The sequence below is a fragment of the Dermochelys coriacea genome, chromosome 1 (assembly GCF_009764565.3).
Source record: "Dermochelys coriacea isolate rDerCor1 chromosome 1, rDerCor1.pri.v4, whole genome shotgun sequence".
Taxonomy (NCBI): Eukaryota; Metazoa; Chordata; order Testudines; family Dermochelyidae; genus Dermochelys; species Dermochelys coriacea.
Genome location: NC_050068.2, coordinates 296,088,866 through 296,114,226, shown reverse-complemented (window position 1 = coordinate 296,114,226; position 25,361 = coordinate 296,088,866). Strand labels below are relative to the sequence as shown.

Here is a 25,361-nt window from a genome sequence, read left to right as displayed (position 1 = left end):
TGAAAAGGTACATCTTTATCTAACTTAGATAATTAGACAGTAAGCTGTTTGCGGCAGAAATCACCTTTTATTCTGCTTTTGTATAGTGCCTAATACAATGGCGGTCTCAATCCTAATCAGGCCTTGTAGATGATACCTATATACTGTAGAGGAAGGCAATGACAATAAGAAAAGCTATTACAGAGGGGAACAAAAGGGCAGGGATCTTATTTTCTAAACATATGATTAGGGATCTGGTAAAGCATGCATTTAAACCAAAAATCTCATTTACTCTAGCAAGGAGGATTGTAGAGAAGAAAACTCTCATAGGTCTGTATTGTACCAAATGAGATAAACTTAATACTAACTCAAAAGGACAATTTTTTTTTTTGAAGAAAACAATATTATTTTTACACTAGGGAACCCAAACAGCAATACATAAAACAAACAATCCATTGCTTTTACCTACTTTCAGCTGAAGCTAGGTTTGACAACCTTAGAAAAATAATAGTTTTGCTGCAGTAGATTCAGTTCTTGAATAAATGTACACTAGATACAGAACAGAATTAAAAACCATTGAAAAGAAAGTTAAGGACAGAAAAAAGTTTTCCACTTACTTTAGACAAGCAAACAGAACCTACAAAATAATTACTGGTTACAGAACAGAGAAATTGTGGTTATGATTTTAATATTACGCATCAATTCTTAATATGATCACAATGAAGGATCTGGAGGAAGCAACATTTCTTAATAAATTCCTGGAGAGCAGCAGCAAACGAGTTAGAAAATGGAAGCCCCATTGTGCTAGGTACTGTACGCTCACCTATGAAGGCAATGTCCCTGCCCAGAAAGTATTACAACATAAGATAAGGGAAGTATAAATAATTAATGGAATGGGATTCAATCAAACACTTTTTATATAATTAACAACCACAAATATAAAGTAGAGATTATCCCCATCTACCCCTCAAAATAGTCATAATTAACGGGCTAATTTCTTGTACGCATCACAAGAGGCGAGAGGTCTTAAGAAAGAAAATGTAATGCTTCAGACTATTTGAACAGTGGAGAAAGCTACTTAGCACTATTTATAAACAGATTTAAATAATTTTGAAAATCTGAATCCAATTAGAACACATACTCAGATTTAAAATGAATGGTCAAAGTGACTAGTGACTACTTTACTTGATCAGTTAATCAGTTATTTTTCCCATTAAAGATTTCAGACACACAGAACACATTACATCTTTGTTCTGAAACTTACTTCAGCCCATTTAAGAATACAGGTCATGCAGAAGAAATGCCTGCAGTTTTCAGGAAAACCAACCTCCTTTTCTAAAAGGCAGTTTAGACAGATCGGGCACCTGTCAGCTTCATCATATAACACAGCAGTAGGACAGGAACAGCTTTCTTCATTCTCTTCACCTGTTATTAACATTGACACTTTCAATTATTGTTCATTTCTGGAACTACATTAGATTTGAATACAACAGTTTGTGTTAAAAATAAGTGTGTACACTCTTAACTGTACATATTAGTATCTTCCTGATTACTCAAATTTAATATATTTTTTGTACAAGGTAACAACTCATCTAGTTGTAGTAAAGAGCAGAGTGGCAAGTCAATTATCAATGTTTCAATTGTTTAGTCAAGCTGTTTAGTCCAGCTGACCAAAACAGTGATGTTAATAAAGGAATTTTAACTTGACTGGAAAAAAACCACATAACCCTTACCAGTATTCTCCATTCAAAGGAATGGAAGTTAGCTCTACATTTGTTTTAAAAAAATATAAACACAGGGATAGGCTAAATTATTGAACAATCTAGCCCTATTTTATTTGGAATCAATGCACAATGTAAAAAGAGTTCCCTTTTGTTTAAGCCCCCCCTCATATGCATGTGGTGTCTGGGCATAATGGGATGAGTTAAGCAGTCTCAGTTCTAATACCTTGTAAATCAACAAAAACATCTATCCTTAATTTTAGCTTTTTTGTACTTCTATTCAAATTAAAATTATTTTTTCACATGACTTCCTCCTGACCTAATAAAATATCTACTGTGTGCATGCTAAATGCAGCAATGTTTTTAATTTTGTTAAATCAAAACATTTTCAAATTAAACCGAATTCAACCCATAGTTCACAACAGTTAGTAAGGACTAGTTTCATGACACGTCACCTTTAAAGTTTTCACACAATATATTAATTCCTTCACTCAAAAAAAGTGTTTTCATGTTTTCCCACTCACCCATAACTCAAACACAAATGAAGAGACGTTACTCAAAATTTACAAAAACTACATTACTATCAAGTTGCAAACACTCCTAACCCAGGGCTGGGCCAATCCCTGCCTGCAACTGACTAAGAGGTCTGTTTCTGTTTCTAGAACTGTGATCAGGTTGAACATGTTGCTGTAAAGGATTTAGGGACCTTCCCAGGCCGAAGAAAAAAACAAAAACAACTTACATTGCTTAGCAATATCTGGTTAACAGATTAAATTCTACAACCTACAATCTACTAATTCAGAGAAAGATCAAATACAAAATCTAAGCACATTGCTTGAACCTGACTACTGACAATAAAACATTTTCATGTTTTCCCTAAAATTTGTATTTCACGTAATTCCAGAGATTGTCACTTTATTACAGGAAACCATAAACAAGTTACATATATATACACACACATGCACAAATTACCTTCCATATCTTCATGTTTTTGATCCTCAATATCTGGAACACATTTTTTTTTGTTCTTCATGTCTACTTGGGAAATACAACCTGAAAAATATTGAAGTAACAATTTAGTTTCTCTTAATATATGTTTACATTCCAATGAAAGAAATTAACCACAATCAACTTTACAAAAGAATTTCCAATGCTCGCCACTGTTTTATTATATAAATTGGAGAGCAGAGGTATTTGCCAGGGAAAGAAGCAGAATATGGACCATTTAATATGCACATTTTTGTAGCCTGTTTTGATCCCACTGTCTCACTGGACCAGATCAAGTAGATAGCTATAGAAATAGTTTAGCCCACTGTCAAACCTAATAAAGAATATCCTTTAATACAAAACTATATTAATACAACTTTAAATCTGATATTTTATAGGTGAACTACAAAACAATTTTAATAAAATATCCCCCAAAATTTTGTAAGATTCTAAAAGGAAAAGTATTACTTTTTATTAATAAAAGTGTTTTCTTCCTTGAAAGTTTCCTTGATAAGTTGGCCCCCTTAGTTTCCATAAGTGGGAAACCATTAGTTCCATCTCTAGCAAAACTGTAGCAAATATGCTCTGCCATCTCCACCTCAACAGTTGGGGGTGGGACAGGAGAGGGAGGGAACAGCAGGATTTGGAAATCACTTAGATGTACATGGAGGAGTGAGAAGAGATGAAGATGATGCTCCAAGCCTGAGGAATAGAAATAGTAGCATGACTATAGTGAGAATTAAGAGGGTTTAGGAGGAAAATGTTTTAGCCATGCTGAGTTGAAAGTTTTGTCTTGACATCCAGAAAGATATGTGAATGAGGCAGGCTGAAATAGGAGATTCGAGACTGGTCACAAGTGCAGGTATAGATTTAAGAGTCACCAGCATAGAGGACACAGTTGACACAATCACCCAGAGGGAAACGTGTTAACTGAAAAAAAGGAAGGATTAGAGAGGTCCCTGGGACCTATATCGGATTCACTCAGACTGCACTGATGTGCTACCATGTAAGAAACAACCAGGTTTGATGGACAGCCTGTCCATTGGTCTGGTGTTGATCTGTTTGGATGTATGTATCTTTGGGGACAGCCTGTCTACTATATCTATCCCAGATCTTCTTAGCTGAGGATGGAAAATAATCTTCCTCTTCCTCTCTCTCTCTTTGCGAAGGGTATCTTTGTTTAGGTCACAAGGTGATGCTGCAAGTCACTAAGAATTGTTTTAGAGTAACAGCCATGTTAGTCTGTATTCGCAAAAAGAAAAAGGAGTACTTGAGGCACCTTAGAGACTAACGCATTTATTTGAGCATAAGCTTTCGTGAGCTACAGTTCCACCAAATGCATCCGATAAAGTGAGCTGTAGCTCACGAAAGCTTATGCTCAAATAAATGTATTAGTCTCTAAGGTGCCACAAGTACTCCTTTTCTTTTTACTAAGAATTGTGTAACTGAATCACCCTTTCCTCTTGCTGCATCTTAGACTCCTAAGTCTTAGGGGAAGAGGAAGGTAAAACCCCAGTAAACATCCACATTTCCATGAGAAAGGCAGAAGTTGGAGATATTTTATAGTTTAAAACATGTTTACAATACCCAGGAATGGATTCAATTCATGTCCCATGTGTTTGTTGCCAGGGCCAGTTAAGAGACAGATTTACTGATGTATCTACGTATGAAGCCTGCTTGCCTGGAAAGCACGTATATACAACTGACTAATTCTGGTACCACAGAGGAAACACACTCCTGTAGCTGAGGTAGATAGAGACCATAAGAGGGAATGAGTATGGGAGAGGAGGTGACTTACCCTCAGTCTATGGACAGGGTATGTCTACATTTCAATTAAAAACCCATGGCTAGCATGTGCCATCTGACTTGTATTCATGAAGCTCAGATTTCATGGCTGTTTCTGGAAGTTTACACTGCAGTTACTTAGGCTGCATCCTGAGCTCTAGGATCCTCCAACCTCGCAGGATCCTAGAGCCCAGGCTGCAGCCCAAGCTCAGAAGCGTACACTGCAATTAAACAGCCCTGCCACAGGTGTCTAACTGCAGCATAGACATAGCCTTTCCAAGCCATAGCTCACTTTCCTGCAGCTGCTCTAAGGCCACTGGCTGTAACATGGTAACCTTCCCTTCTCTGAACTCTTCACTATTCTCACTGCTTACTACTAAGATTTGATGTTTATGTGCACTTGGATTCCCATTTGCAGCAGTCCCCTTCAAAACAGCTAGTAGCTCTTTGTTGAGACTCCCCCTGCTTCCCGACTAGTCCCACATGCTGTTTTACCAATCTTGTGGTGAGAACAGGAAGGTGAGCAGCATTGCTGTTAGTGGTCTTGTGTAGTGCCATTTAATTGGCTATTTCAAGCCGCTAAGGGCGTGCCTACACAGGAAAATTGACTGGAATAGCTACTGTGGAATAAACTATTCCAGAACAGCTAGTCTGGAATAGCTCTCTATGTGGACACACTTATTCCAGTGTAAGAGTTCCCATACAGTGACCTATTCTGGAATAGCTACCGTGCTTTAAATTCACACCTTATCTTATTTCACAGCAACTTCCCCATGTAGACATGTCGTAAGTCACTGAATGTCCAGAGTGTGCTTAGGGGGGAGCCTCAGGAGTAGAATTCAAAATAGTAAAGCTATTATGGGAGTAACTTCTGGTCCTCTGGCTCTCAGAAGAGCACACAGAGTGAGTGTTGAGAGGGGATTCTTGGATCTAGCACCAGCAGTGAATAACACCTTTGCTATTTTTCATTTGCTGTGAGGACAGAAAGACCATGTGTGAGAACAGGTGTCTCTAATTACAAAGGAGAAATGCCATTAATGTTGTGTTTTTAATCAAGATTTGTGATAGGTACCATTTCCTTTAGCTCCAGATAAATCTGGTCTGATTTCTTTACCAGAATGCATAATGTTTCAAACTGAAGTTTTGAAACAGTCTTTCTATTCTAAACCCCTAATTTAATCCCCTTTGTTAAATTATCTGATGTTGCTCACTCTGGAAGTGAAACCAGACATCTGCAATTTTGACTTTTCAGGACTTCAAGTAGCTTTGTTAAAATAGAGCACTTGTTATATTTTAAAACATTGTACTTTTCCCTTTTTGAAATGTACAAGTCTAATCAACACCTTTGAAGCTCTACTTTAAACGCACAATAACCATGAAATTTAAAGTTATATGGTTCCCACAGCAACTGTACCTAGCTAGCTGTTCACACCGCTCTCATATGGTGCTAAATTTTCATCCCCCTGTATGTAAATGACTGCCTACGAAGGAGTAGTGTAGAAAGATCTGGGGGACATAGTGGATCACAAGCTAAATATGGAGTGAGCAGGTGATGCTATTGCAAAAAAAAGCAAACTTCATTCTGGGATGTATTTGCAGGAGTGCTGTAAGCAAGACACGAGAAGTAATGTCTTCTGGTCTACTCTGCGCTGATTAGGCCTCAACTAGAGTATTGTGTCCAGTTCTGGGTGCCACATTTCAGGAAACATGTTTGTTTAGTCTGGAAAAGACTGAGAGGATATCTTCTTAGCATATGTGCAACATGCCTCAGGTGGCACGTGACCAGGATTCACCAGTGAATTTGGTCCGCTAGTTGAATCATTAGCTTCCCCGGTGCGGCCTGGGTATTGACAGGTAGTGTGACGTGAATACTGATCCAGGCCCTCCACTGTTTTCAAGTACATAAAAGGCTGTAACAAGGAGGAGGAAGAAAAATTTTTCTCCTTAACCTCTGAGGATATGACAAGAAGCAATGGGCTTAAATTGCAGCAAGGAAGGTTTAGGTTGGACATTAGGAAAAACTTCCTAGCTGTCAGGATAGTTAAGCACTGGAATAAATTGCCTAGGGAAGTTGTGGAATCTCCATCATTGGAGATTTTTAAGAACAGGTTAGACAAACACCTGTCAGGGATGGTCTAGATAATACTTAGTCCTGCCACGAGTGACCTCTCAAGGTCCCTTCCAATCCTACGATTTCTATGATCACTGCACAGCAGATGGATACATGTAGGATAGGAAGCGCAAAATACTGTAATAATCTGCAAGGGAAATTTGACATATGCATAAGGTAGTTACCAGAATGACAATTCAAGCAACAGCACCAGGGTTAATGCCCCATCTCTCAAAAAGTGTCTTGAGATCTTTAATGACAAAAGTGGTACTTAAAAGCAGGATGGGTAAAAATCAATGATTTATTTTTTTAAAAAAAATTTTTTTTTTTTAAATTTAAATTGGATTTTTTTGATAAAATTGCTTTTTGAGGAATAAACCTATCTAAAGATAGTTTTAATTAAGATACATTGTAGCTCAAAGGTATCTCATCATGGAATAGGGATTATAAATTCTAATTCTATAGTATGAGACAATATATTCATTTGATGTTTAAGAAAAGTTTTGTAAATGAGTTCCAACAGTTCATGGATTAGGGACCCAATTTTATGGGGTTCCAAGGCTTCTGTATAGATTATTTAGGTTAATCTTTCTATCAACCTAATGGGACTCAGTGATCAGTCTAGAAGATACCATCAAAGATGCTTAATTTTGCAGTTCTCAAACTGTGGATTTGTGTCTCCAGAGATGCATGCTTGTTAACAGCAAAAATGTTTTAAAATAAATAAATAAAACAAACAAACATAGAAAGGTGAGGACCTCAAGCCTATTGTCCCTCTGCAAATTTGTGTACACAGAGTCAAACCCTTATCTCTCTCTAAAAGTGCAAAGTTTCAGAAAGTTCAATGAATAGAAGACTGTTGGGGGCAGAATAGATCCAGACAAGGAGAAGAAGTCTGGAGATAAATGTGAGAAGGGAGGGACAGGCGGTAGAAACAAAAGTGAAACTATTTGAGAACCATATTCCAGAAGTCTTGAGGTCTTTCTGAGTGTAGACTTCATTGATTTGAGATCTACCATACCATTCTCTCTCACTAGAAGGGAAAACCTATAATGGCAACAGGCCGTAAGAGAGACCCAGTTTAGGAATAAGAACCATTCAAGAAATATATGTTTGCTGATGATGTTTTAAAGAAAGTCACACCAGTAAACTGGTTGAAGTCACGTAAGCACTTGGATTCAGAGACTGTTGAAGTGATAATCTCACTTTTAACAGCAGTAGCTTCTTCTGCTGGTGTAGAAAGAATATTTTCTTCCTTTGGACTAATTCATTCCAAATTGAGAAATCATTTGGGACCTGAAAAGGCAGGAAATCTTGTTTTTCTTTTCCAGATTATGAACAAACAGGAAAATGAAGGTGAAGACTACTGAGTTAGCTGCCGAAGCCAATATTTTAAGTTTCTCATGTTGACCTGGCTGACATAGTCAATTTAATTTTTGTTTTTTAAAATATTTCATTTAACTATTTTAGTTAAAAACAAACAAAAACAAACCTGATTTTAAAAAACTTGAACGTTTAACTAAATTCAAAAATTCATTTGTTTGTTTTGTTAAAATATTCTATGTCTGCTGCTGAAGAAAAAAAAAATCCAGAATACATAACACTGTTGTTTTAGTTAAATAAAACAATTTAAATGTCTGTCTGGTGATGTTCTCCTCCTAATACAGCATGGCAAGAAAATCCTCCAAATATTAATGATCAACCTGTTGAATTGGAGATAGTTCACCTCCCAATGACTTCATAAATAATAATCTTCAATTACCTTTGGTAAATGAAATGACCAAACAATAATTCACTTTCCGATATAGCTGTAAAACTAATCTGAAAAGTTTTCAAAATAAATCGCTTTAAAAATGTATAGTGTATACCTTCTAAAACTGAAACCTACATCTCTGAGTTGTGAAGAATATGTATTAAGGTTATAACAACCAACAAGAATGCACTTTTATGTAGAAATCCATGATTAAATAGAGTCTTCTTGACTAGTGATATAAACCATGATTTAAATCACTAATTTGACTTAAATCAAATCCACCCTGCTTAAAAGTGGTAATAGCATAAACTCCAGGGAAGCAGCCAAGTTTAGGTTGACAGGTAAACCCACCAGTCAACTTTCAAGCCTCCAAACATGAGTTGCAGTAGTGTTTATCTCCAAGGTCCTCAATTTTGGCAGCCGACCCATAAATTCATGGTTTACTGTGATTGAAAGCAAGCATTTTTACCGGTGCTTCCTCTGTCTGATCTATTCTTATGAACAAGTATTCTGAAGCGTTTTGAGCAGAAACCTTGGCAATGTCAATACACTGCCTAATATAAAGAAGAAAGCATGGACATCATGGAACTGGAGAGATGGACATAACTTAAACCCAACAAATCGACTACACAGGTTAGCTTTTGGGAACTGAGACTAACTTTTTTTTAAATTTTTTTTTATTATTATTATTAAAAACAGCACTTGTTTTGCAGATTTCCTAGCAGGGAAGGGGGGGGGGGAAGCACTGAGTGTTATTCTAAAAAAACTGAATATTTTGATGGAGAGAAGCCACAGAATGACAGCTGATTCCAAATTTCTAATCTTATTCCCCCTCACAAACTGACCATCATTTTCAACAACAAAACCAATACAAGAGCAGTTTGCTTTTATTTCACTGAAAATATGAATAAAAAGTTATTTCATGAAGGAACTTTGAAAGGCTATTTTTCCAGCCTAGTTTTAAAAGGGAATTACAAGGAACAGAGTAGTAACACAGTTAAAGATTTTTAAGGGCACTTACCTTATGTTAGCATCCAAGGAGTCTGGAATGTGTTCAACAGCTGAGTTTTGATAAACTGTGGAACAAAGAATTTTAAAAGCAAATTAAGATTTTTGGATGAATGGGGCGGGGGGAGAGAAAGGACCATTAGAAGATGAAGTACTTCTCTTCCCCAAAACAAAATATCTTCCAAGAAAGTAAACCTTGAGAATATTTCAGTAGCACTTATCAGAGCTCACTTTATTGCAGTTGTATACCACGTCAGTTTAAGTAGTTAGAGAAAATTTGCATTCAAAATGGAGAATAATATTCATCTATCCAGTTTCCTCAGTTTCTTAAAAAAAAATTCTGATTTTGCATGCAAATTATGAATGTCCAGTAAGGCTCTGAGAAATTTTCTATTTGAGTTTTAATTATATCAAATTTTGTTGATTGCCTTGTGCATGACACTGCACAATGTATAAACAGTCATCCAGGTGTTGACATGGAATATTCAAAAAGGAAATGAGTGTTTGCAAAAGCGTAGCAGCAAAGATGACACCATGTAAGTGTTCCAAAACCAAGAGAAATCCATTCTAATTTACATTTCCTTTACAAGATAAACATACAAAGTACCTAGTTTAAGAATAGTTTAAGAAAGTAGCAACATTATAATTGAGAAGATGCTTTTTCAGGTGCTTATAAAAACTTTCTATAGAAATTACCTTTTGGCATGTAATTTCTTGTTTAATCTCAGTCTAGCGATGAATTGTGGCCACAGTTTGATGAAGTTAGTAATTTTTTCAGATAACTGAGCATGAATGTTTTTCACCAATTAAATATGACCTACTTTAGTTTTAAAACACCTGTTTAGAAATTTCAAATTTAGGGATTTAGGCTGGATTTTAAAAAGAGAATTCCAGTCTCTGTCTTAATGCAAGACAAATTTCTTTGAAATGTGTCAATAAGTTCTATTTGAAAATAAGGTACCCAGGTACAGTTCCAGATGCTTCACTTTTATCATGAGGAATAAAGCCCCAAAGATACATACATCCAAACAGAACACCACCAAGCCACATATATTCCCAAATAAATAAAATGCAAGTGTGGTTATTTCTAAGCATGATCTTATGCATCTGAAAATATTCACTAGCATGACCATTTACATTTATTTTTGAAATACCTGAATGGTAAAACTATGTAAATGTGTTATGGTTTAGATAAGTGAGTAAGGACAAATTAGAACATCCCTAAATTAGTTACATTACAAAGCTATTAAGGCATTGAACACTACACAGCACAATACACATTACTGAACAGGCAGAAGGGATCAGAGTTTGAGTTGTTGAAAGAGTTACACATTTGAATATCCTCTATTATTAAAAATTAAAATCTTTACCATAAAGTTGCAGTGGTGTAGAAATAAATCAGATAAAATAAAGAAAACACAAAACAAAACTAGGAGGTGCCTTGCATGCAGTCAAGACTCATACATATAAACCCATAAGATTGTACCCGTTTTTGATGAGTATAACCAGGTGTGACCAACAATAAACTAATGAAATCTTTAACCATGTAGTTCATTGATATGAAGTGGGAGATCATGACTGAAGAGAACTTCTCCCCCAGATGCTTCAACTTGCTCTAAGGACTTTCCTACATACAGAATTGCATCAGTTTAATTTAAGGTGTGGTTTTAAACTGATTTAGTTAAACAGGTGCAAAAGGGTTTGTGAACAATCTGTTTAAAACAGGATAAATTCGGTTTAGCGTAAATTGATTAGGAAGAGGTTAAGTGAAATTGAAATAAGCCACTCTTAAACCAAAGTAAGAAGGGGTTTTGCACTGGTTTAAGTAAAACATCTTTACAGTGTATAGACAACGCCTATGTTGAAACCATATTTTTCCAGTAGTTCAGTTTTGTTTTTATAACTCTTTTGTGCCTCTGCTACAAAAAAGGACTATAAAAATGGAACCATCTTCCTTGACAGTTCTGCTCCTAATGTGTGCTTACAGTCATATCTGGTTGCTTAACTAAAATTACACACACACACACACACACACACACACACACACACACACTTTTTTACTCCTATTAAACTGGACAGAGTCAAACACACTAAAAGCAATCTAGCTTTTTCTGAAAAGGAGTACTTGTGGCACCTTAGAGACTAACAAATTTATTTGAGCATAAGCTTTCATGAACTACAGCTCACTTCATCGGATGCACTGAAGTGAGCTGTAGCTCACAAAAGCTTATGCTCAAATAAATTTGTTAGTCTCTAAGGTGCCACAAGTACTCCTTTTCTTTTTTGCGAATACAGACTAACACGGCTGGTACTCTGAAATGGGTTCTATTTGATTCAGGAACCAGAAAGACCTACTACATTCAAAATGTAAGGCTGAGTTCTGCTATTACACCTGTGTTACCAAGTGGAACACATTGAATTACTCATATGTAACTGATGGTGAATTTGGCCTGAGTTATTATTACCGATATCAGCAAAAGCTAAAAGATTTTCAGATTCCATGTTTAGGTTTCAAAGTTGTCATACGGGAAAGCTACCCTTTTACTGGTAGGCTGACAAAATGTGATATGGAAATCATTGACACAAACATGGAACCCATTTAGCCACTCAATCACTTTTCAAGATAAAATTATATAGTTTCGCTAGAGTCTCTAGAATACGCAAATCTGTAACTATTCACCTACAAATAAGCATACTTCTGTAAAGATGTGTTCAGACTAGGACTACAACCAGCAAGCTACAGCAATAAAAACAATATTCTACAAGATTTCCTTCCAAACAGCAGAGGTAGGGCAGACTAGTGAGAATCTTGCAAGAGATTATTTTCAGATAAACGAAGAGGTAAAAGACCCCTTTCCTAAAGAGATAATCTGTGTAGGATTCCTATTCTTAAGTAGTTTGTGGGCTGTCTCAAACAATAAAAAACAAACACCTCCTCTCCTCCCGCTAAAGATAGCATGTGCAAAACAAACCATAGACAAGGACGATGCCAACACCTGAAGAATTTAGGAACACAGGAATTGCCAGACTGGATCATACCCAAAAGTCCATCCAAGCCAGTATCCTGTCTCCAACAGTGGCCAGAACCACATGCTTCAGAGGAACATGTAAGACCCTGCAATAGGCAGATATGGGATAATATAGCTCTCATAGTTAGAGTCTGGCTTAAACCCTGAGGCCGTTATTATATTCTTGATATTTATCAATTACTTTTTTCCTGCTACTGCTGGACTTCAGAAATTTTAGATATTTTGCTCAATATAATCAAGCATCCTAGATGAAAATTTCCTGTTTAAAAGCAAAGTTTTAGGCATTTACAGAATTTTAACATTTAACTTTTTTTTTCAAGCTGTTTGATTGTTATGTTGTTAGAGATAAGGATTTAAATAGATGTAGATAATCCTTATGATTTATTAAACTATTTTCCCTATAAAACTGGGTTTAAAATAAATTACATAATTTAAAAAGTAGTACAAACTTGCAGGAGGAGGAATCTTTCATATACAATCTCATTTCCTTTAAAGCAATACATTCAGTAATACCCAGCGAACAACAGCGACTTTTTTTTTTTTTTAAACACCATTATTTTTTGGGTCCATCTTAGACATAAGGGGTTATGAACATCCGTCTTCTGCAATATTTACAACTTCAGAATCATCTGCCAGTACCACCAGCAGTGCAACAACTAAACATACAGGCAGTTTGTTTGTTTTTAAAATCAAGTTAAAGACAACCTTTATCATCCAGTAAAACGATGGAGCAGTTCAAAATCAGCCAACTCCAGCAAGACTCCACAGAGGAGAAGACTGCTCAGTTCATTTATGCAACCAATTCTCCCTTTTATCTTGTTCAGAGCAAACATTTAATTTATACAGTGTAATCGTTAGGACCAGGCTACACTTCACTGGGCAGAGCAGACATTGCTGGATACAGTGTATGAGAAGGAAATTGAACAGTGTGCAAGAACATTGATAGAAAATTCATTAAGCTGAATCTTGATGGTTGGAGCAATGTATACAGTGATCCATTAATGCATGCTTATGTGACAACAGAAGCTAGGGTTGTCTAGCTCACATAAACAGCTGATACATCAGATGCCCATACAGCAGAATACCTAAAAGTAGCAGTAAATGCTATAACAAACTGTGAACAAAAATTCAACTGTTAAGTGTGCAACTTCCTCACAGACAATACTGCAAATGTAGCAGAGAGGAGGGAAAAAAAAAACAACCTTGAATAAAATAATGAAGGGAACCTGAAACTCCTAACATATGGGTGTAGTGCTCATTTGATGCATATTTTAGCCAAAAACTTACGTACAACTCCAGGAATAAAGGAAAATAAATGGAACCTTGCCAACCGCCTGAAAGGACAGTACTGTGATCTCACTTTATAAGGGCAAGGGACAGAGCAGTGAATGTAAGAGCTACAGGCCGATCACCTTGCTGTCCATTTCAGGGAAGTTGTTTGCGCATGTTTTGCTGGTACGCAAAATATTTCTGTAACAGCCATTTTGTTTCAGCTTCACTGAGGAAAGCAGGAGGATCCAAACTAATTCTTCTCTAAGACGTATGCAGGAATTCAATGGTTGATTGTTTTGACCTATTTATTAATAACTGGGCTATTCTGATGACTATTTGTGAAGAAAGAAGTGACAAAATACCTGGAACTATCACAGCCAAAGTAGTCAACAACAGACTAAAGAGAAATGTAGAAGACATACAGAATATACTGAAATCTCTTTCCATAGCCTTGAACAAATTGCAGAAAGATTGCTGCTGTATTGCTGATGCTGTTGAAATTTGGAAAGAACTTCAAGAAACATTGACGAAAGAAATATCCAACAACGAAGTTAAATTGCAGGCAGTACTCCACCTCATTTTCTTGAAAATATTCTCAACTCAAGGTTCCAGGGTAGTTGCCTAACTGCTGAAGAAGATGCTGCTATGACTGGAGCATCTAATATTCATACATCAATCATTTCAACCACAATAGATTTCAGAGCTGGAGGTGAACCATTCAAGCAAGACATGTTTGCTGACTATATTTTAAAGAAAGTCGCACCACTGAACCGGTGGAAGTAACTAGCTAAGCATCTAGAACCAGAAATTTTGAAGCTTTAAATTAGTATTTGACAATAGTAGCCTCTTCTGCAGGCACAGAATGAATTAGTCCAAATGAAGAAAATATTCTATCAAAGTTAAGAAATCTATTGGGAGATGAAGAAGCAGGAAAACTTGTCTCTCTCTTTCAGTGTATGAATAAAAACGAGAGGGGGGAGGGAGGAGGAGAGACAAGACACTCTAGTTTTAAAAGTGTAAAGGACTTAGAAGACTGTCTCATTTTCAAGAAACTTAGGCACATGGGAATTCAAGTTCCAGTCACTTTCACATAGGCATATTTGAAAATTTTCCCAGGCTGACCTGAAATAATCAATTTATTTAAACTGATTACAGTTAAACCCTCTATTTAATAAATCATTAAGTTGTAAATGTGAAACATGTTTTGATAAGAGAAGATTATGTATCCAAAACATCTACGGTTATTTTGTTTAATAAAAATAAATGTTATATGCTGGTTTGTGTGTTTAATTACATTCCAGCTACCATCCGAATGCAGTTTGCCATAGATCATGAGCAAAAAGTTAATTATCTAGTAAATGAGCAATATCATTCACCATTTTCCAATGTACTAATAATGTACAATAAAAATCTGAAAATATTAAGCCATATAATTGCTTAAATAAATGAATACTTATACTTTGCCCTTCTAGATGGCAAAAAGATGTACCAAATCTAGCATAAAAGCTCTATTTATCTGTAAATCAACATTTTAATGGTTATATGAAAATGCATCTTTTGTAGAAAATAACTGAAGTACAAATGGAAACACTGATTTAAAATCGAGGCTTTCCACTTGGTGATTTAAATCAATCCACCCTGCCCTGAAACAGACCATTCTTATTGATTGTTTTATAGGGACTTTACATGATCTTTTCCTAGATGTTTCTTTCGCTACGTATCCGTATGGGTCACCACCGGTTGTGGATTACAAGTGACAAATGAAGCATGCAAAAGAAACAGACCCAGTGGCAGAAGTTTTGTGCCAAAGCTGATAAATTGCTTTGAAAACTTTTCAAATTTTTATGCAGCGGCTGGGAAAAAGGCAAAGATGGTGGATTTGTCCTGGGTGCAGGCCAGACTGACTAACACAGTCAGTCTCTTTTCAGCAGCTGACTCAATACTGTCCCACAGGAAATAAATGTATTTTGTAGATTAAATCTGTTCCGTTTCAGGTAAAGCTCTCTGCTTCTGTGGTGGCAGAGCAATGTATAGAGACACAAATACCAAGACTTCAATGCTTCAGTTTTTGTCTGCATTGCTATCTAAGTCTCTGGAGAGACTAGGAGAACTTTATTCCACAACATGTACTTTGGATCCATGTCCTTCCAGGTTGAAGGTGGCTCTGGGGAGTACTTGGCCCATCATAAATAAAATATACAGTGAAGATTGATGACTATCAGACCAATGTCAATATATTTGAAGACTTCCTTTCTAGGATAACATGGATGAGACAACTCAATACTGATGCCTCTTATTTCCTGAGCCAGTAGGTTCAGTCCTGGGTATTATGTTTGAGGGAGGATCACATTTAAAAGGCATGTTTATAGTTAAAAAAAAAAAAAGAAATAGTAATAGCATTGGAGAAATAACTCCACAGGGACTGAAATTTAAGCATTCATGGTCTTCAGGTAACAAATGAATATTAGGTGTCCGTGTCAATATTCAATCCATCAATGTTTATTAATACAGTTGACAAGGTAACACTTAATTGCCTGTAGACCCTAGTGTAAGGAGAAATGCAGCCACTTGAGGGCAATTCTACTTCTTAGATATTCCAGTGGATAGTACTGAGAAAATGTTGTTCTGCCCTGAGTTCCATGCATGTGTATGGGGGATCATAGGAGATTTTTAAAATAGGAGACATAGGCTGCAGTGTTACAAAAAAAAAAAAAAAAATACACTGCCTTCACCTCCTTGCTGAGGGGGCTAAATAAGCATGAATTGGGATACCACATAGACATATGCACTGGTGGGTCCATGTTCCAAGCTGTGGGCCAAATTTTCACTCTCAACTCTTTTAAAGCATGCATGCGTGCAACCAGACTAGGGGAAAAGTCCTATGTGGAACAACCAAAACCCTCAATCTGTACAAATGAAAAGGTTCCAACAATTGGTCAGGTAAAAAGCAAGTCTTCTGACCTTCTGGAAAAAGTAGTAATGCTATCTGTTTATCAAAGTATTTTTTGAGGGGTTATTCACTGAGAGGTTTAGAATCAAAACTGGAAGGGACCTTGAGAGGTCATCTAGTCCAGTCCCCAGCACTCATGGTAGGACTAAGTATTATCCAGACCATCCCTGACAGGTGTTTGTCTAACCTGCTCTTAAAAATCTCCAATGATGGAGATTCCACAACCTCCCTAGGCAATTTATTCCAGTGCTTAACTACCCTGACAGTTAGAAAGTTTTTCCTAATGTCCAACCTAAACCTCCCTTGCTGAATTTAAGCCCACTGCTTCTTGTCCTATCCTCAGAGGTTAAGAAGAACAATTTTTCTCCGTCCTCCTTGCAACAACTTTTTATGTACTTGAAAACTGTTATGTCCTCTCTGTCTTATCTTTTCCAGACTAACCAAACTCAATTTTTTTCAATCTTCCCTCACAGGTCATGTTTTCTAGACCTTTAATAATTTTTGTTGCTCTTCTCTGGACTTTCTCCAATTTGTCCAGGTCTTTCCTGAAATGTGGCACCCAGAACTGGACACAATACTCCAATTGAGGCCTAATCAGCGTGGAGTAGAGCAGAATTACTACTTGTGTCTTGCTTACCAGGAGTGTTGTAATACATCCCAGAATGATGTTCGCGTTTTTTACAACAGTGTTATACTGTTGACTCATATTTAGCTCATAGTCCACTATGACCCCCCAGAGCCCTTTCTGCAATACTCCTTCCTAGACAGTCATTCCCCATTTTGTATGTGTGCAACTGACTGTTCCTTCCTAAATGGAGTACTTTGCATTTGTCCATATTGAAATTCATCTTATTTACTTCCGATCATTTCTCCAGTTTGTCCAGATCATTTTGAATTATAATCCTAGTCTTCAAAGCACTTGCAACCCCTCCCAGTTTGGTATCGTCCATAAACTTTATAAGTGTATTCTCTATGCCAGGGCTTTTCAGCCTTTTTCTTTCTGCCCCCTGCCCCCCAACATGCTATTAAAATTCCACAGCCCACCCAGGCTACAACAACTGTTTTTTCTGCATATAAAAGCCAGGGCCAGCATTAGGGGGTAGCAAGCAGGGAAATTGCCTGGGGCCCCATGCCACAGGGGGCCTAGTGAAGCTAAGCTGCTCAGGCTTCAGCTCCAGATGGCGGGGTTTGGGGTGGTGGGGCTTCCGCTTTCTGCCCTGGACCAGTGAGTCTAATGCCAGCCCTGCTTGGTGGACCCCCTGAAACCTGCTTGTGGTGCCCCAGGGGGCCTTGGACCACTTGTTAAGAACTGCTGCTCTATGCATTTAAATAATTGATAAGATATAGAACAGAACCAGACCCAGAACTGATCCCTGGGGACCCCACTCGTTATGCCCTTCTAGAATTACTGTGAACCACTGATAACTACTCTCTGGGAACGGTTTTCCAACCAGTTATGTACCCACCTTATAGTAGCTCCATCTAGGGGGATTTTAAGGGAGATTACTTCTGACTGCTAACCTTAAGCAATGTTTTTATTATAAGCTCACTAAGTATGTGTATTTTATCATGTAAAAATACAGTTCCCACCATGAAAATTAGCTTGCACTTAAATAATGGGTGCATCAATTAACCAGTGCGTCCAATATACCTAATACTGAAAATGAACCGATTTCCCAAGTAACATGAATGTAATTTATCCTATATACTTCCCAAAGCACAGCCCAACTAAATGAACAGTACTAGTGAAGGAATTCCAAAAACAAGTTCCACAAACAAAAGAAATTAGGCAAAACTGCCAGAAATAATCAAAACAAACATCAATAAGCCTTGATAAACAGGAAACAACAGTTTCCATAGCTCCATTTGCTGGTAATGAAAAGTAATCAATCACTGAATTTACTACAGGCCACTGAAAATACAGATAGTGGAAATTCTTTTAAGGTCTCTCCCATGATCTCTTCTATGTTTAATGGTGTCTGCAGTGTTCTGTAAAAAACTATAAGCATTGTTAATTACAAACTTTTTTGTTTTATCTTTATGGTTGTGAAATAAGTCTCCAAATGTGAACCAATTCAGTGCTGTCTTCCCAAGTCTGCAAGAAAAGCACTGTGTACACTTAAAGGTTATGTCAACATGGCTACATGGACCAGGGATGTGAAAAAAAACACAACCCACAGCCCTGTAGCTATGCTGAACTAACACCCAGTGTGGACACAACTATGTTGATGGAAGAATGCACCCACTGATCTAGCTACTGTTGCTTGGGTACGTGGTATTCCTACACCAATGAAAAAACCCTTCCATCAACATGGGCTGAGTCTACATTATGGGGTTATGCCAGCATAGCTACGGGAGCCTAGCTAGACCAGTATAGTCCACATAGCGTAGACACACCCAAAATCAGAAACAGTACCGTACTCAGAGTTTTAAACCGACTCTTCCATCTTAATGAGTTTTCCACTTAATGGCTATTTCAGAGTTAATTTACGCCACTGCTTCTCAACCTGCAGCCTGCTTATGGCCCAATCAACACACAGATGTGGTCTACGTGACATCCTCAGGACCATACAGGTAGTATATATATTGTGTGGCTGTGACCCACATAACTAAGGCTATGATTTAGTCATGAGTATTTTTAGTAAAAGTCATGGACAGGTCACGGGCAATAAACAAAAATTCATGGCCAGTGACCTGTCCATGACTTTTACTAAAAATACCCTTGACTATTGGGGGGGGGGGGGGGAGGAGGGAGTGTGCTGCTGGGGTGAACGGCGGAAGGAGAGGGGGCTCGCAGCCACCACCCAAGGCTGCTCCAGCCGCTCTCCAACCACTGACTGGGGCCGCCCTGAATCCGTGATAGGCACGGAGCCCTGAACATAACACAAAGAGCTCCATATGCAGCCACAATGATAAATAGGTTGAGAACCAAACTAATAAGAAAACTAGTGGACACGGCCTAAGTGCATACAACACTTTCTGTAGAAGTATTGCACTCCCGCCCACCCTCAGAGGGAATGGAACCCTTGTTAAGGGAGGATTTAAAAAACAAACAAACCCCAGACTGAGTGAAATAGAGCTTATTTTATTTAAAATTACACATCAAATTAATTGTTGGATAAATTATCTTTAAAAATTTTCAACATTTGGAATGATTGCTTTAAAAAATTCCAGACTTCTCAAAATTTCCCACAGAATATTGAAGGTGAATTCTTCATAATGTATAATTTTTCACATACATCCAGGCATCTGTGTAACAACTAAATATGGTGGTCTGTAACCAGACATATCCTGAGCAGAAATTACTTACAGCCTTTCTAAAACAAACAGAGGTCTATGCTCAAAATGTATTGATCTAAAAATCACAACGAATATGAAGTCATGCTTCTGGTACACATGGTACCATGATAACCATTGCCCTATAAACAAAAATTGTGAAGACACCATATAAATATTAGGTTAACATCCATCTAACAAGTTTCAATGTTTATAGTTTTAGACTAATGGGATACAATCCTAACATACTGTGCCTGAAAATGTTCAAGTAGTAAATAAAATGACAGTCCTGAGAACGCTTGAAAAGTTTCTGAAGAAATTTAGAATGAACTGGCTCTCAGCCTTAAAGATACCTCATATAAGAAGAAAAATGGTTGACTATGTTTACTTCTTTATAATGTCTAAAGGGTTTTGTTTCTTACTTTTAAGACCACTTGGGAGTAGGGATTTTGGGGGATTTTCTGTTTTAACACATACACACGCAGGAAATTCAAATCTTGTCATCCTATTTTTTTCCGGGAAGACTATGTAAAACTGGATAACTTTTAAGATAACATTACAAGTACCAAATGAAACCTGATCCACTGAAAAGGGAAGAACTTTTATTCAGGCTCTTTAAAAAAATTTTGTGATTTGTATTAACAAAAACAAACAATTGAGAAGAAAGATATTTTTGTTAAAGATTTAACACTCTGATCTCTAAGTAAAAGACTGTGGAAGCGCCCAATCCACTTCCAGGGTCTCCTCCAAGGAGACCATTAGTTAAAAAAGGAAAGACAAAATTTGTGTTTCATGGTATTTCTAAGGTAAAACATAAGTGGAAAAAGAATTTGAAAAATATTTTTCAAGGCTTCTTTATACTTCATAAAGTAACCAAAGAGAGCACAAAATAACTTCTCAATTTTTAGGCTTTCAAATATAACTTCACAATAATTAGTACAAGATGAGTTAGAATACTTCATATCCCTACAAAATAAGACTCCAGTACATTTTAGTTAGTGATATTCATTTGTCATTTCAGCTCAAGATCCTGATATTTTAATTACTGTTGTTAAGGTTATTGCTTTGATACGAAGGTTAGGGCAGGGGAGGTAAGGATTTACTCCACTCTTTGTCCTTACAGTAAGCTTGAACTCTTTTAGGGCATGTCTTCAATATAGCAGCATAGCCACAACCCTGCAGCAATAGCATAGATACTTCATACATCAATGGGAGGGATTTTTCCATTGATGTAGATAATCTACCTCTTCAATCAACCTAGCTGCATCTACAAAGGCACTGGGGTGAGGGGGAATAGGTCAACCTAACTATGTCTGATAGGGTGTAAAATTTTTCGCACTTAACTGAGCTATGCAGTTAAGATGATCTAAGTTTTAGATGTAGACCAGGCATCAGACAGTACCACTTTGATAAGGATTTGTCTACACTACCTTTTAAATCGATGCAAGTTACATCGCTTAGAGTGTGAAAAAGCCACCCCCCCGAGTTACATAAAGCAGTATCTACACCATGCTATGTTGGTGGGAGATGCTCTCCTGCTTACATAGCTTCCCCTCTCGTTTCTCCCATCAGCATAGCACGTCTTCACCAGACATGCTAGAACGGCGCAGTTGCATCGGTGCAGCTGCGCTGATGTAGCACGGTAGTATATGCTAGTCCTAAATTAGGAGTCTTTCCCTTAAAAGCTAAATCCTCTTAAGAAAAAGTTGTGTTAAAAGCCCAACATGTTGTTAATCACATGAATGATGCTGTGGTTGTGCAAAAAATAACTGAGTTAGTTCCCTGGGCTCTTTTTAGATGTACTGAATATCAACTCATCTGTACAGAAGTCTTAAAAAGCTATAAAACTGCTGAAATAACTGGTAAATAAAATTCTGTTGACTTTATATCATTTTTAATCTATCTTTAAAGTGAAACTGTGTAAAATATCACGGACACAAATCTGTAGTCCAGTCAGATAATTAGAATGTAAAAAAAATACAATAATGCAATGTTATATTTAAGAGTTTACACAAAAAAGTTAGGAAATATAAAGTTCTAGTCCCTTACAGGAACCACATTTAACTCACTTATACACAATATAGTTTCATTTCATGTTGCATATGCATTACCTGAACAATAACTGATCATGTACATAATTGTATATGCAAATAAATCTATGTAATTGGTTATTTCAACATGCAGAAAACCAAGTATATGTATAAGCTAGCAAAACAAAGCTCCCAAGCGCTGCAGCTGAATCTGTGAGGATGTATATAAGGGATCAGGGCACACAGTACTAGTAAGAAAAGAGCCATACCATGTATGAGAGTTACACTACTTCTCTTCTCTTGCAAAAACAAGGAGTTGTCCTTGTGGCACCCCTCATTGTTTTTGCTGATACAGACTAACAGGGCTACCACTCTGAAAACTCTCTTCTCTCGAGAATTCATTCCTCACTGGAGTATACACATACACAAGGCTGAACTTCTAAAATGGGGGGAAAAAAAAAAAATTCTGAAATTTGTTTTTTTTTTAAATGGTAAAATGATAAGAGCCCAAAGGCTAATCTTTTCAGAAAGTTCTAAGAACCTAGAAAATAGCATAATAAAATAGCATAATAAGTGTTTTTCAACCTTAACTGTAATGCAACTATTGGACTGCTCTACCCGATATCAAATTTTGCACTGTGCTACATTCCACTTTAAAGATGCAGGTGAATCTTTAAATTTTAACTTTATATTTAAGTTTTATTGCTGCAATTACGAATCTTATATTTAGCATGAAGTTTTACTTTAAAAAATGTCAAATTGCATTGCACCCTCCATCCCAGATAGTTCTTGGACAGTAAACTCTTTGGGGGCAGGAGCTGTCATTTATTATATCTGTACAATGGCACCCAGGCTTTGGGCACTACTGTAATATAAATATTAATAAAAATCTATATAAAGCACAAAAAACTGTATTCCAATAAGCAGTACAGAAAATAAATTCACAAATGAACTTTCTGATAATAGCTCATCTTAGTTAATTAGCCTCTTACTCCACTTTTTTATGTCCTTTCTCTGTGTGAGACACACATATACACACACACAAATAAAATCTTACTATATGTTCCATTCTATGTATCCAATGAAGTGGGCAGTAGCCCACGAAAGCTTATGTTCAAATAAATTTGTTAGTCTCTAAGGTGCCTCAAGTACTCCTGTTCTTTTTTTCTGGGTAATGTCTATTTACATTTTAAAAGAAGCTTCCTTACCAATTATACTAATACCACGTAAGATTACTAAAACAAAAAAGAGTAGCAGCCGTGTTAGTCTGTATTCACAAAAAGAAAAGGAGTACTTGTGGCACCTTAGAGACTAACAAATTTATTAGAGCATAAGCTTTCGTGAGCTACAGCTCACTTCATCCGATGCTCACGAAAGCTTATGCTCTAATAAATCTGTTAGTCTCTAAGGCGCCACAAGTACTCCTTTTCTTAAAACAAAAGTTACCTTACTTTTCCCTATTTACCTTCTGTATTTCACTTTTCTTGTATATTTAGTTTCATAGCATTTGTAGTACAAACACTGCAGATTTTAAAATCTATGAAAATTCCTCAATTTTTAAATAAGCATAAAGTACTACTTTCAGAGTAGCAGCTGTGTTAGTCTGTATACGCAAAAAGAAAAGGAGTACTTGTGGCACCTTAGATGAAGTGAGCTGTAGCTCATGCAAGCTTATGCTCAAATAAATTTGTTAGTCTCTAAGGTGCCACAAATACTCCTTTTCTTTTTTTTATAAAGTACTACTTTTTTTTTATAAAGTGTTACTTTTATTAATATTTGGGAATGTGAAATATAGATGTACATTTAAACCTGGGGCCTCCTCTGTCCAACATTCTTTTAAATGGATATCAAGCAAAAAAAAAAAAAAATTGGAACCTGGTTGACCACCACTACATTCCCTCCAAAACTCAAGAAGTAGAAAGTCTCACTGATTAAAGGCTCAAATTTTCTTCTCACTACCAGTCTCACCCCAGTCTAACTCCAATAACAAATTCCTCCTGATTTACTCCGGCATAAAGGCAAATCATACCTGGGCTAAATCCCATATCCCACCCTTTAACTTTACAACAACTTTCAGGTGTTAATCTAATTCCTGATGCCTGAATGCAACGTGCGGATAGGGTAATGCCAATACATAAAGTTTGTATCCAGACATTTTATTACAAAAGTGGTCTAGATAAGATTTTGACCGACCCGAATGGGAGCAACATTTAGTTCAGTGCACGGGACCGCTGTAGACATGCGATTTTAACAAAGCTTGGTCCGTGCCTATCGATTACATACAGGGATTTGTTTTGGTGGTTTGTTTTTGTGTAACAAAAGCCTTCCCCGGCTGCTGGCGGAGCGGGGACGAGGAGGAGCAGTGCTCGGGAGGAGGCTCAGAGGCCGGGGCTGGCCCGGGGACCTCAGTTACTCCAGCCGCTGGTCCCCTTTGTTTTCCCTCTTGCCCCGGGGAAATGCGCAGATGCGCAGCCAGCCGGGTAAGGGCCCAAGCAGCGGAGCGCGCCTGAGCCCAGCGCCTGCAAGGCAACGGTGTGTCACGTTTGGGCTTAAACCCTTGATCCGACCGGCTCGTGTCAGTCTCTTCGGGGGGGGGGGCCCGCAGCGGGCTGGGCACCAGACCCCGCCCGCTGCCCCGGCGAGGGGGAAGTAAGGTGACCGCAACTCTCCGGTGGGCTCCAAGTTGAGGTGAAGGCCCCGCGGAGCCGGGCTGCCGCGGCCGCCTCCGACACGGGACTGGGGAGTCGCCCCGCAGCCCCACCGGGAGGAGCCGGCTCAAACTACTTTCACTTCTAACATGGGAGGTCCCGAGAGTCCTCCCGCCTGCGCCCCCGCTCCCAGGAGCGTCCCAGGAAACGCGACAGCGCCCAAGCGCTCCCCAAGGAGGGACCCTAAGAGTCCCCCAGCCCCTCCTCGGGCTGCCGCCCCCTGGGCGTACCTGGCGCCAAGGATCGGAGGCTCCGGCCGTTGAGGCCCCGTGTCCCCACAGGGCTCGGTTACTGCTGCGCTGCCAGCTTCCTCAACATGGAGGCTCCGGCTCCTTGCGCCGCCGCCTCGGGGCTTCCGGCAGCCGCCGCTGTCGCTTCTCCGCGGCTGAGGCCCGGAACGTGTCCCCGGCCTAAAGGCTCCGCGAGGGGAGGGGCGGGCTCTGAGCGCGCTGCGCCACCGCCGCCTGCTCCGCTCGACCCTCAGCGGCTCCCCGGCCACATGTCAGTGCGCGGCGGCGACTGCGCAGCACCCACGGAAGCCGCGCGGCGGCGCTGCCCAACCGCCTTTTGCGACAGAGGAACAGCGTGGCGGCGGGCGGCGCAACCTGACAACGAGACACCTCCAACCCGGTCCGCGCGCGTCGTCTGCCAGGGCATTCTGGGAAAGGTCCTCCGGCTCCGAGCGCGGGGGGTGGGATCAGTGGCTGCTGCGATAGGAAAGCGTGGAGCGTGGAGCGCGGGGCTGGGCTGGGC

General features: G+C 38.4%; 1 protein-coding gene across 4 annotated transcripts in view; it reads right to left on the bottom strand.

Annotated features, from left to right (window-relative positions):
• Positions 1-24,977, bottom strand: part of SCAF11 (SR-related CTD associated factor 11) — a 67,873-nt gene extending 42,896 nt beyond the window's left edge. For 2 of the 4 annotated variants that reach the window (XM_038392427.2, XM_038392438.2), the window contains exons 1-4: positions 24,839-24,977; positions 9,357-9,411; positions 2,673-2,753; positions 1,244-1,404 (exon numbers count right to left, since the gene is read on the bottom strand). In XM_038392427.2, coding sequence (XP_038248355.1) covers positions 1,244-1,404; positions 2,673-2,733 — 222 coding nt within the window. In that variant the 5' untranslated portion in view covers positions 2,734-2,753; positions 9,357-9,411; positions 24,839-24,977. Of the gene's footprint in view, positions 1-64; positions 144-448; positions 529-1,243; positions 1,405-2,672; positions 2,754-9,356; positions 9,412-24,838 lie in introns of those variants that run through there. The other 2 variants (XM_038392466.2, XM_043494323.1) reach the window with 2 other exon arrangements.
• Positions 24,978-25,361: the final 384 nt, after the last annotated feature.